The 17,368-nt window shown below is 43.0% G+C and overlaps 2 protein-coding genes across 2 annotated transcripts in view; both read left to right on the top strand.

The window, feature by feature from the left end:
* The window catches only part of LOC142663544 (uncharacterized), a 78,313-nt gene extending 61,173 nt beyond the window's left edge, over positions 1–17,140 (top strand). Inside the window, exon 10 of the mRNA XM_075842278.1 lies at positions 14,437–17,140. Within this exon, the coding sequence (XP_075698393.1) occupies positions 14,437–15,918 (1,482 nt within the window). The 3' untranslated portion in view covers positions 15,919–17,140. The remainder of the gene's footprint in view (positions 1–14,436) is intronic.
* On the top strand, positions 3,119–10,523 carry LOC142663524 (uncharacterized). The gene is made up of 8 exons (XM_075842247.1): positions 3,119–3,202; positions 4,721–4,869; positions 6,400–6,606; positions 6,692–7,232; positions 7,425–7,519; positions 7,608–7,719; positions 9,071–9,179; positions 10,423–10,523. The coding sequence occupies exons 2-8, from the start codon at positions 4,792–4,794 to the stop codon at positions 10,433–10,435; spliced, it is 1,155 nt and encodes a 384-aa protein (XP_075698362.1). The 5' UTR covers positions 3,119–3,202; positions 4,721–4,791; the 3' UTR covers positions 10,436–10,523.
* Positions 17,141–17,368: the final 228 nt, after the last annotated feature.

The raw sequence follows: 17,368 nt of genomic DNA, 5'->3' as shown, positions 1-17,368 counted from the left end.
ATGATACTGTATGGGGGCATCTATGGGGCATTATACTGTATGGGGGCATGATACTGTATGGGGGCATCTATGGGGCATTATACTGTATGGGGGCATCTATGGGGCATTATACTGTATGGGGGCATCTATGGGGCATTATACTGTATGGGGGCATCTATGGGGCATTATACTGTATGGGGGCATCTATGGGGCATTATACTGTATGGGGGCATCTATGGGGCAGTATACTGTATGGGGACATCTATGGGGCAGTATACTGTATGGGGGCATCTATGGGGCAGTATACTGTATGGGGGCATCTATGGGGCAGTATACTGTATGGGGGCATCTATGGGGCAGTATACTGTATGGGGGCATCTATGGGGCAGTTTACTGTATGGGGGCATCTATGGGGCAGTATACTGTATGGGGGCATCTATGTGGCAGTATACTGTATGGGGGCATCTATGGGGCATTATACTGTATGGGGGCATCTATGGGGCAGTATACTGTATGGGGGCATCTATGGGGCATTATACTGTATGGGGGCATCTATGGGGCATTATACTGTATGGGGCATCTATGGGGCAGTATACTGTATGGGGGCATCTATGGGGCATTATACTGTATGGGGGCATGATACTGTATGGCGGCATCTATGGGGCATTATACTGTATGGGGGCATCTATAGGGCATTATACTGTATGGGGCATCTATGGGGCAGTATACTGTATGGGGGCATCTATGGGGCAGTATACTGTATGGGGGCATCTATGGGGCAGTTTACTGTATGGGGGCATCTATGGGGCAGTATACTGTATGGGGGCATCTATGTGGCAGTATACTGTATGGGGGCATCTATGGGGCATTATACTGTATGGGGGCATCTATGGGGCAGTATACTGTATGGGGGCATCTATGGGGCATTATACTGTATGGGGGCATCTATGGGGCATTATACTGTATGGGGCATCTATGGGGCAGTATACTGTATGGGGGCATCTATGGGGCATTATACTGTATGGGGGCATGATACTGTATGGGGGCATCTATGGGGCATTATACTGTATGGGGGCATCTATGGGGCATTATACTGTATGGGGGCATCTATGGGGCATTATACTGTATGGGGGCATCTATGGGGCAGTATACTGTATGGGGGCATCTATGGGGCAGTATACTGTATGGGGGCATCTATGGGGCAGTTTACTGTATGGGGGCATCTATGGGGCAGTATACTGTATGGGGGCATCTATGTGGCAGTATACTGTATGGGGGCATCTATGGGGCATTATACTGTATGGGGGCATCTATGGGGCAGTATACTGTATGGGGGCATCTATGGGGCATTATACTGTATGGGGGCATCTATGGGGCATGATACTGTATGGGGCATCTATGGGGCAGTATACTGTATGGGGGCATCTATGGGGCATTATACTGTATGGGGGCATCTATGGGGCATTATACTGTATGGGGCATCTATGGGGCAGTATACTGTATGGGGGCATCTATGGGGCATTATACTGTATGGGGGCATGATACTGTATGGGGGCATCTATGGGGCATTATACTGTATGGGGGCATCTATGGGGCATTATACTGTATGGGGGCATCTATGGGGCATTATACTGTATGGGGGCATCTATGGGGCAGTATACTGTATGGGGGCATCTATGGGGTATTATACTGTATGGGGGCATATATGGGGCAGTATACTGTATGGAGGCATATATGGGGCAGTATACTGTATGGGGGCATATATGAGGGCATGATACTGTATGGGGGCATCTATGGGGCAGTATACTGTATGGGGGCATCTATGGGGCAGTATACTGTATGGGGGCATCTATGGGGCATGATACTGTATGGGGGCATCTATGGGGCATGATACTGTGTGGGCTGAAACGGTTGTGTATGGGCGGGCATTGTGTGGGATTAGAGGCGTGGCTTAATAGAAACATTTTCCGCGAGCAGTTGTCCCTCTTTGGCCCTGTTCACACGGAGTTTTTTGCAGGAGGAAAATTCCTCCTGTAAAAACTGACCCTGGAGGTTTTCATGTTTGATGTGGTTTTTGACGTGGTGTTTGACGTGGTTTTTGAGGCGGTTTTCCAGGCGGTTTTTGCCGAGGTTTTCACACGCATGAGGCTGGGTTCACACAACCATGTTACGTACATAATGTACGGAACGTATTTCGGCCGCAACCGGGTCTTCCGGCCGAAATACGTTCCGTACATTATGTACGTAACATGGTTGTGTGAACCCAGCCTCATGCGTGTGAAAACCTCGGCAAAAACAGCCTGAAAAACCACCTGGAAAACCGCCTCAAAAACCACGTCAAAAACCACATCAAACATGAAAACCTCCAGGGTCAGTTTTTACAGGAGGAATTTTCCTCCTGCAAAAAATTCCGTGTGAACAGGGCCGAAGGGTCATGTCCCTTCTTTTTGCCGCGAGGCGTTTTTTTTACTCGTGGTAAAAAAACGCCTCCGTCTCCCATTGAAATCAATGGGAGTCATTTTGGGTCGTTTTTGGCGCGTTTTCCGACGCGTTTTCCGCGTCAAAAAACGTGTCAAAAAACTCCGTGTGAACAGGGCCTTTGTGATACTGTTGTTGGGAGTTATGGGAATGTCTGGAATTGTTGCCGCTGTTTTAATGAAGTCTTTTCCCAAAAGTAGTCAATTACGCTATTACTTCATTTAATGTACAAGTCGAGATATTATTTGGGAACATCGAATCCTTTCGGCCCCTAAAAAAAACTTTGTTGCATCCTGCTAAGAAAATTGCATTCAACTCTGCGTTAAACAATAACGTCCTACACTACATCTAATAACAGGTCACACACAGAGGTGCCCATAGCGCCAGGAGCTGCTGATAATAGTAATATTTGTGTATTACGACCTGACCCCAATTCCGCTTCTTCTCCCACATACTGAGAAATAAGTCCATGATAAAATGGCGGCTGGATTTCTTCCACGGCGGACTACAAGAAAATGGCTACCCGGCCGTATTGAATATTGCGTTCTTGTATGTAAACGTTGCTATGACACGATTCAGGCAGGGCAGCCAATCGCGTACCGAGAAAAAAATCACGTGTGGAGAGAGAGCGGAAGTGAGCTGTGCAGCCGGGTAACGTGCGGAAGTGAAGCAGGGGATAGGAGGAATAGTTCCGGGGCAGTTAGTGGCTGGTGGTAATGAGGAGCAGGCACTGCGCTGGATGCAGGTATATGACTTGTATGACATTATGGCGCCTGGTCTGTGCATTTATATATGATACATATCTGTGGTGCTTGTGTTAGGTGTGACGCCCTAGGTAACTACATCCCTACAGCTTCTCTCCAGTGCAGGCTAGAGACCCCCTACTAAACAATGTTTGTTATGCTAATCCCCCCTCCCATAAACAGAGCCCCCCCCCCCCCATAAGGGGTGCAATCCATAGTCCTCTGCTATAAACAGTATCGTCGCACATCTGGTCTGTGTGGGTCTGACTGGCAAGACCCCCTCCAGATAATTCTCAGAATTAACAGGCTGCAGTGCTTAATGTTTCTCCCTGCACGGTGACGTTCCTAGCCTTCCACTGTGCTGTAAACTGCAGCACTGCTCTATTCAATTCCCAATGGTCGTTGGGGGTACGACACAGAACCAGACCCTCATAGACAGAATGATGTGGCGTATCCTAGCTATATACCGTAACTGAACGTCGTAGGAGGGAGTATGGACTGGTGGGCTGAGCCCGCTCCTTAGTATACGACCGCTGACCCCCATCTCTAATGGCTGCGATCGGACAGAACGCTGATCCTGGTCGTTTTTTACTCCATCGGCGTCCCCCCCCCCCCCTAACGTGATCGTGGAGCACCGATGGTTGTCATGGTAGCCTGGAGGCCATCTTGGTGCTCCCGTCTAATAGGAGCCATTATGTATGAAATACATAAGTGACCATCACGTGATCAAGTCTCCAAGTGGGACTAAAAAACTTTTCAAAAACAGTTAGTTTTTAGTAATGTACAAAAAGAAATATTAAAAGTTCACGAAAACAGCCTTTAATTAAAAAAATAAATAAAATGGACGTCATTGGCATCGCAAAACGAAAAACGGCTGTGAAATACGGAGCTGTTCCCAAGGGAAAAATGTCTCTGATTTCACTCCCCGTCGGATCGAAACGCCGTTTCTCCCATTGAAATCAATGGCAGGATGTTTGGAGGCGATTAAGGGCCGAAAAACGGCTGAAAATCAGCCGTGTGAACATACCCTGACCGTTTCACGGTGACGCGACACTGGAACCGACTGCGGCATGATGGAGTGATCGGAGGGGTTCCTCATCTACGTACTGTTATTATTACTACCTGTGCTGCTTTGTGTTGGTGTTTTAGATCACTTTATATAGGCCTCATGCACACGACCGTATCGGTTTTGCGGGCCGCAAAACCACGGGTCCGTTGGACCACAAACAACCCTTGTTGTGCCTCCGGACTGACGGATCCACAACAATTAGTGAATCCGCAAAAAAAGAACGGTAAAATGATTGGTCCTGAGTTTTTCCGCCCCCCCCGCACCGATCCGTGTACACCACAGTCGCGTGCGTGAGGCCATAGAACAGAGTGGGTCCGCAAATACCCGGTCGGGTGCCTGAGGCTGGATATCTGGAAACCGTTGCGTGTATTTCTCTGATATATTCTGAATATCTACTATTATATGACTCTTTACGTGTACAGTCGTGTGGTTTGTTTTTTTTCTTTCTTAGGTTCCTGCGGTGAAATATTCTCCCCGTTGTAGTCTCCGTCCTATAATGTCCTCATCCCCGACTCTCTGAGCATGGACAAGTATGGAAATAAAATAACAGACAGGATATTAAACCTCACCCTGGAGATCATATACCTGCTGACCGGAGAGGTGAGGGATTCTGGGAATTTACAGTGCCGTGAAAAAGTTTTTTTCCGTATTTTTATATCTTGAAACAAAATGTAATACAAGACCAGGAAACATGAGTTACCGCAGTATAACGTTTTAAATGTTGTAAAATGTATTCTTCCGGTTATTATGGTCGTGTAGATGCCTAATATGTGAAGAATTTTAGCATTATTTTTGGACATTGTTGTATTATTTTTGGACATTTTAGTATTATTTTTGGACATTTTAGTATTATTTTTGACATTGTTGTATTATTTTTGGACATTGTTGTATTATTTTTGGACATTGTTGTATTATTTTTGGACATTGTTGTATTATTTTTGGACATTTGTGTATCAATTTTGGACTTTTTTGTATTTTTGGAAATTTTTGTAAAATTATTGTATTTTTGGACATTTTAGTATTATTTTTTGACATTTTAGTATTATTTTTTGACATTTTAGTATTATTTTTTGACATTTTTGTATTATTTTTGACATTTTTGTATTCTTTTTGGACATTGTTGTATTCTTTTTGGACATTGTTGTATTCTTTTTGGACATTTGTGTATCAATTTTGGACTTTTTTGTATTTTTGGAAATTTTTGTAAAATTTTTGTATTTTTGTCATTTTTTGACAATTTTGTATGATTTTTGGTCATTTTTGTATGATTTTTTTTGTTACTTTTTTTAATCCAATGATGGGTTAACTTTCCAATCATTTTATTTTTCGCTTATAATGTATTAGCATACTCGTGTGTATTAATACATTATACGGTGTCCTTATGACAACACATAATGTGCCCTAACAGCACAGACAGCCCCGAAGTCCTTTCTACGTCTCTAGGGCTGACTGCAGAGGGTTCCCCCAGTTATTGTTTGAGTGCCTGGGTTTCCGGTGATGCAATGGAAAAAGGGAGTCCCCTTTGATTATGCCATGGTCACGGATGAAGGGGTTAATCAGCTGGGGTCGGAGGTTCCTCCGATTACAGCTGTATTCACTACGCTTCTCTGTCAGTGCTTATAAGACAGTACTCGTCCCATACACCTTAAATGTTCTATCCTTTGCTTTCCTATGGGATCCCTTCATTTATACGAGGCCAAAATAGCCGACACTCTTTCTAATTACTACGATGACCTATATAGGGCCTCACCCCGCCATACACTTTCTTCTTGATTCACTCTCGTTGCCCAACTTGACAGAGGAGTAGAGGACTTCAAATGTGACATTAGCAAGGAGGAAATTAAATAGGCCATACACTCTGCCTCTAATAACAAAACACCCCCCAGGCCTGACGGCCTGTTCATTGAATACTGGGAGTTACTCACTTCAGGTATTCTCCTATATCGAACGCAATTATATAATCTTGGATATAAAAATCAAGTCCCAGTGGAGGGTTTCATCGATGCTAGAACCAGTCTACCTCCTAAACCCACCAAAGACCCACCATTCCACAAATTCTTTAGATACCCAACAGCCTGGATACGGAAAAGTGTTTTATGGCAATATATATAGTGATATTTATGTTATCAGGGTCTATCCCAAACACAGGATTACACAGTAGTGAAGAAGACATCTGGAGAGTGTGTGACCCCCAACAGCCATGCCCATGAGTTCGGAGGATGGAGCAGAACCAAGACCCCCATCACGAAGATTCCACCTCACTCACTAATACATGAGAGGAACAATGAGAAGATCCTGGACTTCACCCACAAGATCATTGAGCTGCTGACGGGGGAGGTGAGCGCTGCCGGGAATGCTGGGACATTATATAATAATACATGGTATAAATTTTCTGGGTGATGACTTTATCATTGTGTGTCAGGTTCCTATAAGATGTCAGGATGTCGCCATCTATTTCTCCATGGAGGAGTGGGAATATATAGAAGAACACAAGGATCTCAAGGACGTCATGATGGAGGACCACCGGAACCGCACATCAATGGGTAAGAAGGATCTGTACAAGGACGTCATGATGGAGGACCACCGGAACCACACACCACCGGGTAAGAAGGATCTGTACAAGGACGTCATGATGGAGGACCATCGGAACCGCACACCAACGGGTAAGAAGGATCTCCACAAAGATGTCATGATGGAGGACCACCGGAACCACACACCTCCGGGTAAGAAGGATCTCTACAAGGACATCATGATAGAGAACCACCGGAACCGTACACCACCGGGTAAGAGGGATCTGTACAAGGACGTCATGATGGAGGACCACCGGAACCGTACACCACCGGGTAAGAAGGATCTCTACAAGGACGTCATGATGGAGGACCACCGGAACCGTACACCACCCGGTAAGAAGGATCTCTACAAGGACGTCATGATGGAGGACCACCGGAACTGTACACCACCGGGTAAGAGGATATTTGAATTTTTTAAACACCCATCTAATGCTCATCAAGTATACACCCGTAGTAAGCCATCAGATCCCATCTCGAAAATGAAAGGAGCAATCTGCTGCCGACAACTTCTCCAATTTTGTTTGTATTAATTTTCGAAAAACTCCCCCAATATCTTTAGTCCTAGTGTGTGTGTGTGTGTTACAGATGGATCTAGTAAGAGAAATCCACCAGAGAGATGTCCAAGTCCGAATACATTGGATTGCCCAGAGGAAGATCTCAATGATCATTCGGAATCTCAGGTCATTGGAGCTTTGGTCTAACTATATTCTTGTATTATGGGTAGAGGTTCGGCGTGGTTCTGATGCAGCGGTTTTTGGTTTTATTAAGGATGCCGATTTTCTCAATATTAAAGTTGAAGATCTAGATGATGAAGAGGACACTTACGTGATGAGTGATCACCACTTTTTGGAGATGGAACATCCTACTGACATCCACACAGGTAATAACTATATACAGAAAACGGATAGCCGAGGCCAAGTCAGTCGTTTGATTCGCGGTGGTTATTTGAGTGCCGCAGAAGAAACTCTGTGATTAGAAAAGCCCCTTAACGACGAGCGACCGGTATATCCGTCGCTCGTATCTCATGGGCACTGTCACTGTACCCACGAGATCAGCGGCGGCAGGAGCACAGCCGTTATACGCAGCCAGGCTCCAGCCGCGTCTGCTGGAATTGAAGAGTCCTCCGATTTTGGCAGTTTAACTCCAATATCGCCTGCGGCATCTAAGATGCTTGGCAGACGGAGGGAGCTCCCTCTATCACCCCATGGGCACACCCGCTGTGCGATCGCAGGGCGCCGGTGGGTATCTATGGCAGACGGGGGCCTAATACTATACTAAGTATACCAAAGTATTATATCTGTGATCAGAATATCGCATTGTGGAGTCCCCTAGAGAGACTAAAATAATAAAATTACAAACTGTTAAATAAAGTTTATGAATAAAATAAATAAAATTGCAGTAAAAATAAAATTAAAAAATGTTTTTATTTTGTAAAAGTGTAAAAAAAAATACACATATGTGGTATCGCCGCAATGGTAACGATTCGAACAGTGAAGATAAGACCTTGATTAAACCGCCAGGTGAACGGCGTACAAAAAAAATGCAAAAAACAACTAAAATAGTTTTTTTTTTTTTTTTTTCATTCCCCCCCTAAAATAAAAGTTAATCAATAAGTCCCACGTATCCCAAAATAATATCAATGAAAACACCTCGTCCTGCAAAAAACAAGCCCACCTATGGCCACACCGACGAAATATAAAAAAGTTACGCCACTTGAATTGCAGCAATACAAAAACAAATATTTTTTTTTTTAAAAAGGTTTTTATTTAGCAGACGTAGTAAAACATAAAAAAACTACATATTTAGTATCGCCGCAATTGTACCGACTCATAGATTACAGGTAACACGATATTTACGCCTCATAGTGAATGCGTAAATTTAAACCGTGAAAATCTGCTGGAATAGCGGGGTTTTGGTTCTTTTTTTTTCAATTCCCTCCCAAAAAAAATTTGTACAATTATTTGCAACCCGAAACTACAACTCGCCCTGCCAAAAACAATCCCTCATACGGCTGTGTCGGCGAAAAACTAAAAAGTTACGACTCTTGGAAAAACAAAAAAGAATGCTTGGCCAATAACACCCAAAAAGGCCTGGTCATCCAGGGGTTAAGTAGAGCAGTCTATAAACTGGGAGTCAGAATTTTCCGTGAAATATTGGAAAAAAAACTCCACCGATAATATTGGAAGGTCTTATAATTCTCCCCTGTGTCATATGGGATTTGTTTTTTACAGATGGATCCAGGAAAATAAATCTTCCAAAGCATCGTCCCGGCTCACCGTTCTCCAAGGATTGTCCAATTGAAGATGTGAATGTTGTGGAGGACCGTCAGGTGGATCCGAGGTCTCCCGATACCCGCTGTAGACGAGCAGCGTGGGCGTTTGGCCCTCAGTTCATTGAATATAACATTCGTTTTTCCATCGTCGCGTTCCAAGAGCTATAACTTTTTTATTTTTGCGTCGACATAGCTGTATAAGGTCTTGTTTTTTGCGGGACAAGTTGTATTTTTTAATAGCATCATTTTGGGGTACATATAATTTATTGATTAACCTTTTATTAACTTTTTTTTGGGGGGAATAGAAAAAACAGCAATTTCGACACACTTTTTTGCGTTTTAAAAATACGCCGTTTACCGTGTGGTATAAATAACACAATAACTTTATTCAGCGGGTTGTTACGATTGCAGTGATACCAAATTTGTATAGATTTTGTATGTTTTACTACTTTTACACAGTAAAAACACTTTTTTTTTTTCAAAATTATTTTGTGTTTGTGTCTCCATATTTGAAGAGCCGTAACTTTTTTATTTTCTCGCCGATGCAGTTGTATGAGGGCTTTTATTTTGCGGGACGACTTGTAGCTTTTATTGGTACCATTTTGGAGTAGATGCGACTTTTTGATCACTTTTTATCACATTTTGTTTATGGCAGGATTCACAGAAAACAGCAATTTTTCCATTGTTTTTTATTTTATTTTTTACGGCGTTCACCGTGCGGGTTAAATAATATAATAGATTTATAGCCGGGGTCGTTATGGACGCGCCGATACCAAATATGTGTAACTTTTTTACTTCTTTTTTTTTTTTTAACATTGAAGCAGTTTGTAAGGTGAAAAAGTGGGTTTTTCATTTGTTTTTTTAAATGAACTTTATTCAACTTTTATTTTACTAGTCCCACTAGGGGACGTCACTATGCGATCGTCTGATCGCTTTTATAATACACTGCAAAACTTCTGTATTGCAGTTTATTATGCCTGTCCGTGTAAAACTGACAGGCATCTGCTAGGATTGCGGCATGATCTAGCAGGCATTCACTACAGGCAGACCTGGGGGCCTTTATTAGGCCCCCGGCTGCCATCGGAGACACAGACACTGGGATGAGAGGAGCCCCCCCCCCTCTCTCCAAAATCACTCAGATGCGGCACTCACTATTGATCGCCGCATCTGAGGGGTTAAACGAGCGAGATCGATACTGATATAAAAACACTATGGGGCGGTCACTAACGGGTTAAAACCACTCGTTCTACTAGATTTCTCCTTCTATCTTCTGTCTCTTACTTTATTTTTTTATTCCATATGTTGAATAAGGATGAAGATCTGATTGATATTAAAGTTGAAGTTGTCGATGAAGAGGAGGAGTCACCCACGAGGGGCGATCAATCATGTAAGGAGGAGGCTAGCCCTGTATATATTGGCATAGGTAAGTTATCAGGAGCGATTATCGACCCGGCTGCTGTCAAATTGGACCAAACTCCAATGGAACCACGTACAGAGGAACTTTATGGGAAGGGTCCAGACACTATGCTGGGCCTCGCACTTACAGCCCGATCCTGTACTGTGACATGGAACTGAAATTATCACCTAAGTCTAGCAAAGTTGCTGACCGGTTCTCTCTAAGATATTAAAACCATGTTAAATTATTTAAAACGTAAATATATATTCCAAAACATCTATCCTTAGATATTCAAAGGAGGATATTATTTTCAGTCACTATATTTAAATCCACTGGCATTAAAGAAGCACTCCTCCATCAAATTGTTATTTTTGCACATAGTGTCATTTATTTATTCCCAGCTCTTTTGCATCTATACATTTTGAACCCTTTTATTATGGGCACCTGTGTCATGTGATCTCAGTCTGACCACCCATACAGACCATGCTCTCATGTGTAGAGTGGAAGTCAGTCTCTCCTCTGTGGCAGACTTCCTGTAAACTACAAAATGACATCACCACCAATCAAATCTCTCCTGACAACTCCGAGTCGCATGCCCACCCTGCTCCGCCCTCCTTTCTCTGTATGCCCCCCCCCTACATATAGTGCTGCTGAAGAGATCATTTCTTCCCTATCTAAGGGAGTAGGAGTGCAGTGATATAAGAGGTGAGTCCATGCAATCATTAGCTGCAGAGTTATAAAACTCCCGTGACTCACACTATGAGTGGATGGTGTATGCAGAGTCCATTGTATTTTTCTGAGATGCAGCTTATCACTGTCTCCTGCTCGTAAGGTATGACATGGAAAAATGTATTACTAGCTGGAGGCAGAGGAGACAGGCTGAAGCTGCATCACATAGGGATAAAGTGAAACTCTGCAGTGTGAGTACAGAAATGATGTCACTCATCTATCACTTGCTGCATTTAGATAGCACTCAAGTGCAGTGTGATGAGACTCCAACCCCTCTGCCTCCGCAAAGCCAGAAGCATCATGGGAAATGTAGGCTGCATTAGGGGAACCATATCAGAGGGGAAGAAAGAACCAAGATGGCAGACAAGGCATAAATGGCACATCAATACATCAACATAAAAAAAAAGTAATGACCGATTCTCCCCAGTTTTTCCATTATCCAGAAAATCTTCCAAATCTTTTACTATTTCTGTTGCCTTCGTGTTTCTCAAGAAAATAAATTTGGCATCTGCATGTAACAAGGTATGTAAGGGACCCTAACCTAACTCTTATAACTTCTCGTCAATATCTTGAAGGGGTTGTCCGATAGTTTGAGAAATTAAATAGGGGGCAGTAAATGTTTTAAAATAAAAAAATATAACATTTCTCACCTAATAAATTATCTGCTGCTCCAGCGCCAATGTTTTGGTGGTCACACTTTGTTTATTTTCCTGCAGGAATAATGTGCCTTACATCCACGTAACTGCTGAAGCCAATCACTCGCTTCAGCGGTCACGTCTCGTACATGCTAAACTTACTGCTAAGGCCAGTGATTGGCTGAAGTGGTCACATGGATGTACGGCGTGTTATCAGCAGTATTCCCTATAAGGTGCGCGGCCGCGCACCTTCCACGGTCCCCCCGCTCACTAAACTTTAATGCCCGCACACTGTCACGGGCGGCGGGCGGAAATCTTTGGAGCGAGAGACGTCACGTTTCTCAATCTCCTCCCTCTCTCACCATCACGGAGAGAGGGGGGACATAGCCCGACTTTAGTATCGGAGAGCGTCGAGCGGCCGCTGATTGAAATAAGTACTATGGCTGCTGTCTCCTCCCACTGTGGCCGTCATTACGTTCCGCAGCACTGGCACAGCATCTGCCAGCATTGCCAATGTTACTTTTCTGTTGGCTGGCAGCTTATCATGTCATAAGGATGGAGGTGGGTGCGGGTGGTTCATTGACTAATTTCATTTTGGATTGGTGGGCAGTGTTAGGGGCAGCCTTAGCCTGTGTCTAGTAGCGAGGGCCAGTCCTTTCTGGCTTTTTGCAGGCTGAGCTGCGTGCTTTTAGGGTGGGTAATGGATCGTATGTATGTTTTTTTGCCACACACACCCTTCCCTGCTGCAACCTAATGTCTTTCTGTAATTGCTGGCAGTTTAATTACAGTCTTTTTTTCTCTGAACTGCCTAAGCCGTCCATCGACATGTGCTTTGCTGGCCGTGTTGGCCCTGCCTGGTCGGCATTAAGGCAGCAACAGAGCCAGCAAGGCACATAGCGATGGGCAGTATAAAAAAAACTGTCATTAACCTGGCAGCAATTACACCACCTTCAGCGCCTCTGATGTGCCTTGTGGGCGAGGATGTGACCTTTCACCTGCCATGAACCCTGCCCCCTGACGGACCTGTCAGTCTTAATTAGACACCTCACTTGCCCTGAACGGACCTTGCTCGCTGCCTTCGATGGAGCAGCACATCCACTCAGCATATTTGCATTTGCTGGGGGTATTATTTTTGGTTATCAGATCGCCCACCATTGATGGAGACTTGTCCTCTCCATAACTTCTCCGCTCAGAAGCTGACAAGGCTGAGAGGGAACATTGGTCACCTCTTCAGTAAAATTAACAAAGACTGGCTGGGACCACTGGAGCGGCAGGGGATTTAAACATTTCCTGAAGCCTTTTATTTTCCTAAACTATCAGACAACCCTTTAAGAAATTGCCGAGAAGTTATAGGCTTTTGGTTGGGGTCCCTGACCTATTTTGTTACATGCAGATGATGAATTTATTTTCTTGAGGAACATAAAGGCAATAGAAATGGTAAAACATTTTTTAAGATTTTATGAATTAGGGAAAAACTGGGAAAGTCTGTTTTGATGCCAGTGGATTCAAATATATTGACTGAAAAAAATGTCCTCCTTTACATATCACCTTTAGTTAAAACTGCTATTGGTCCTATAATGGTAACAGAGTTAGAGTGTCTCCTACTAAAACCAATTATTTTACACATAAATCAATTGAATCTTATAAATTACTTACATATAGTGTTCACAAAATAATGCCATAAAGCGGTCCTATAAATGTGCCATACAGCACAGTAATAATACAGCAATACATTGTGCAAAAAGTGTGCCACACAACTCCCGCATTGATTTGCCAATGTGCCCGTCACTTATAGAGATAGGCGGTTTGGAGTACAGACCAGGTTGGATGTAATTTTCCTGTTTAGATGCTTGTGGGAAAGATCTATTAAAGGGGACCTGGCAATAGGTCATAAGTTGAACTGATTACTGACCTGAATAGCGCTGTCTCCCCGATTCCAGCACTGTTTTTCTTTTTTTTTCTGGACCCCCCCGTTCCAGAGATATGGCCCACTGTTGTGTTGGCTCCCCCTATGCTAATTTGATATAGTTAGCCAAAGGGGTGGAGTTAGCTTCCCTGCCTGTGATGCTGACCAGTCAGGGCAGGGCAGCTTGAGGGTAGTTCACATCCTGTTGGCTAACTACAGCCAATTAGCATGGAGGGAGCCAACAAAACAGTGGGCCATATCTCTAGAATGGGAGAGTCCAGGAAAAAAATTAAAACAGCGCTGGAATCAGGGAGACGGCGCTCTTCAGGTCACTTAAACAGTTCAACTTATATGACCTTGGGACAGCTCCTCTTTAAATGGTGGCTTGATATTACAGTCTATTGGTATCCAGTTTGTGACTGAACAGTTGATCATAATCATCACATTGGCCAGATTTGCATTAGAAATTTATATGACAATGATTTGACAATAAAATTGAAAATTACAAGTCCTGTTTATTTTCAGATGGCCACAGCAAGAGCTTAGAGGACCATCTCTTTTTAGCCTCGGATGTTGAAGACGGTCATAATAATACACTGCAAGATTCTCCAGGAGGAAATCAATTTCCATGTGTAGAGTGTGGGACATGGTTTACACAGAAATTAGATCTGTTTAAACATCAGGAACTTCATAATGGGCCAAAGCCATTTTCATGTTTGGATTGTGGGAAAAGCTTTGCCAGGAAATCAAATCTAGTTCAACATCAGAGAACTCACACGGGAGAGAAGCCATACTCATGTTCAGAATGTGGGAAATGTTTTGCGCAAAAATCAGGTCTTTTTGACCATCAGAAAATTCACACTGGGGAGAAACCGTTTTCATGTATGGATTGTGGGCGAAGCTTTAACAGAAAATCAATTCTTGTTGAACATCAGCGAATTCACACAGGGGAGAAACTGTTTTCATGTTCAGACTGTGGGAAACATTTCACCCAAAAATCTGATCTTGCCAGGCATCAAAGAACTCACACAGGGGAGAAGCCATTTTCATGTTCCCTTTGTGGGAAATATTTTAGTCAGAAGTCAGGTCTTGTTGGACATCTGAAAATTCACACAGGAGAGAAGCCCTTTTCATGTTCTGAGTGTGGAAATTGTTTCACTCAGAAGTCTTGTCTTGTTGAACACTGGAAAATTCACACAGGAGAGAGACCATTTTCATGTTCGGAATGTGAGAAATGTTTTATCCATAAATCAGATCTTGTTAGACATAAGAGAATTCACACAGGCGAGAAGCCATACTCTTGTGTTGAATGTGGGAAATGTTTTACCCAGAAACAAGATCTTGTTAAACATCAGAGAATTCACACGGGGGAGAAGCCATTTTCATGTCCAGAATGTGGGAAATGTTTTACACTGAAATCATATCTAGTAGATCATCAGAGAATTCACACGGGGGAGAAGTTATTTTCATGTTCGGAATGTGGGAAATGTTTTACCTTGAAATCGGGTCTTGTTGCCCATCAGAAAATTCACACTGGGGAGAAACCGTTTTCTTGTTTGCAATGTGGGAAATGTTTTAACAAGAAATCAACTCTTGTTGACCATCAGCAAACTCACACCGGGAAGCCGTTTCCATGTTTGGAATGTGGGAAAAGTTTTAACAGGAAATCATCTCTTCTTGAGCATCAGATGGTTCACACGGGGATGAAACCATATTCTTGTCTGGAATGTGGAAAAGGTTTTAACCAGAAGTGGGGTCTTGTTGAACATCAGAAAATTCATAGAGGAGAGAAGCCGTTTTCATGTTCCGAATGCGGGAAATGTTTTACCCAGAAATCGGGTCTTGTTAATCATCAGAGGAGTCACACAGGGGAGAAACCATTTTCATGTTTGGATTGTGGGAAATGTTTTACCCGGAAATCGGTTCTTGCTGAACATCAAAGAATTCACACCGGAGAGAAGCCATTTTCATGTTTGGAATGTGGAAAATATTTTTCCAAGAAATCAGTGTTTGTTTACCATCAGAAAACTCACACAGGAGAGAGGCAGTTTTCATGTTTGACTTGTGGGAGAGATTTTACCAAGAAATCAGATCTTCTTGAACATCAGAGGAATCACACAGAGGAGAAGCCAATGTTTTAAGCACAGATCAAATCATTTAGGGCACCAGATTCTTCACACATAATTGAGACCCTTGGTTTATTAATGTTAGTTTTGAGTTGAATTTACCTTGGTCTTTGACTCCAAAATCAGACGTTTCTGAGAGCTATGTTGGCTAGACTTCAAGGAGGGGAAAAAGAATTGCAGAGATCCTTAGACCCACTTCACATTATGTTTTTGCTCTAAGTTTAGCATGTCCATAGGACACCATTAGCCCGATGAAGGCCGAAGCTTTTGGCCACCATCGTGTTGATATACGTCACTGTGCCTTTTTTGACATATGGAATAGCGTATTAGACAAAGTTATTCCATCCCGCCGGGTCCCGAAAGAAACGTACACCGTGCCGTACACAATTTTTTTTCTAACTAGGAGCCTAGGGGTGACGTATGCCTCTGTATGGCATGTGTCCCAGGTAAATGTTCAACGTATACGTCATGGGCTTTTCAATAGTACTTTCATGACCTATACGTTAAACAGATACCATCAAATTCTAAGGGCTACGGATACGTTAAACGAATGCCTAATAGTGGAATTCGTCACCCATAGACTATAATAGTCTCTGTTTAACGGATACTATCGGGCACTTGTCACAGCCTACGTTTTTTCGTCAAACGTACGCAAGACGTGATGTGAACATAGCCTTATCTTTGAGTAGATGAACTTTGACCTCTACCCATCAACAAATACAGGGCCTACAGGTACCAAGTCTCCCATCCGTCTGCTGAGTCTCCTGGACCATTCATATAAAAAGTTATTATTCCATTAAACTGAATTTCCGCATTCAATAAACACGGAGAAAAAAATCACCGTCGTCTAAAAAAAAACATATGTGGGGCAATGTAAGGGTATAAACGTGCCCACTATATGAACAATTTTCCACGAGTATAATCGTTAGTTTTTGGGGAATAACTACTCGTGTTTCCCAACAGGAAAAAAAAAATTCGAAATATTTGTTGGAGTGGGGAAAAATGGACCCATATACAACTGGCTTCCAGCATTATTCACATGGCCTTACTTTGACAGGATCAGATCTCAAGATCTTCTCAAAAATTAATTCTCACAGTTGATGTTTGCAGCCCAATTGATGATAATAATACAGTTTATATTTTTGTATAGCTTTAGAATACTTCGTACCGGATTTCGATTGATTGTTGTAGTGTTTATGTGTGTTGTACGAGCGTCATTAAAGCCTACCAATCGGAATCTACTTCTCTTACGAAGGCGTCGTGACGTTTTACCAAGGTAGGAGTGTATTCATACGTATATGGCATAAGCACATGATATTGGCAATTGATTATGATTATAGTATATTCACATCACATTGTGAATTCTGGTTTCTAATCTAGAATGTTTGCACACTCTATTTCAGTACGGGGCAGAGTAGGAGAAGACTTGATAAACTGCAGCTCCTTTCTGCTGATGGGGCCTATT

The sequence above is a fragment of the Rhinoderma darwinii genome, chromosome 11 (assembly GCF_050947455.1).
Source record: "Rhinoderma darwinii isolate aRhiDar2 chromosome 11, aRhiDar2.hap1, whole genome shotgun sequence".
In the NCBI taxonomy this organism is placed as follows: Eukaryota; Metazoa; Chordata; class Amphibia; order Anura; family Rhinodermatidae; genus Rhinoderma; species Rhinoderma darwinii.
Note: the sequence above shows the minus strand (reverse complement) of the source record. Positions and strands in the feature narration are given on the sequence as shown.

Coding starts and splice junctions, on each gene's coding strand:
- LOC142663524 (XM_075842247.1), top strand. CDS start 4,792: ATGGACAAGTATGGAAATAAAATAACAGACAGGATATTAAACCTCACC. Junction 6,607..6,691: donor TTGAGCTGCTGACGGGGGAG/GTGAGCGCTGCC, acceptor ATTGTGTGTCAG/GTTCCTATAAGATGTCAGGA. Junction 7,520..7,607: donor ATGATCATTCGGAATCTCAG/GTCATTGGAGCT, acceptor GGTTTTATTAAG/GATGCCGATTTTCTCAATAT.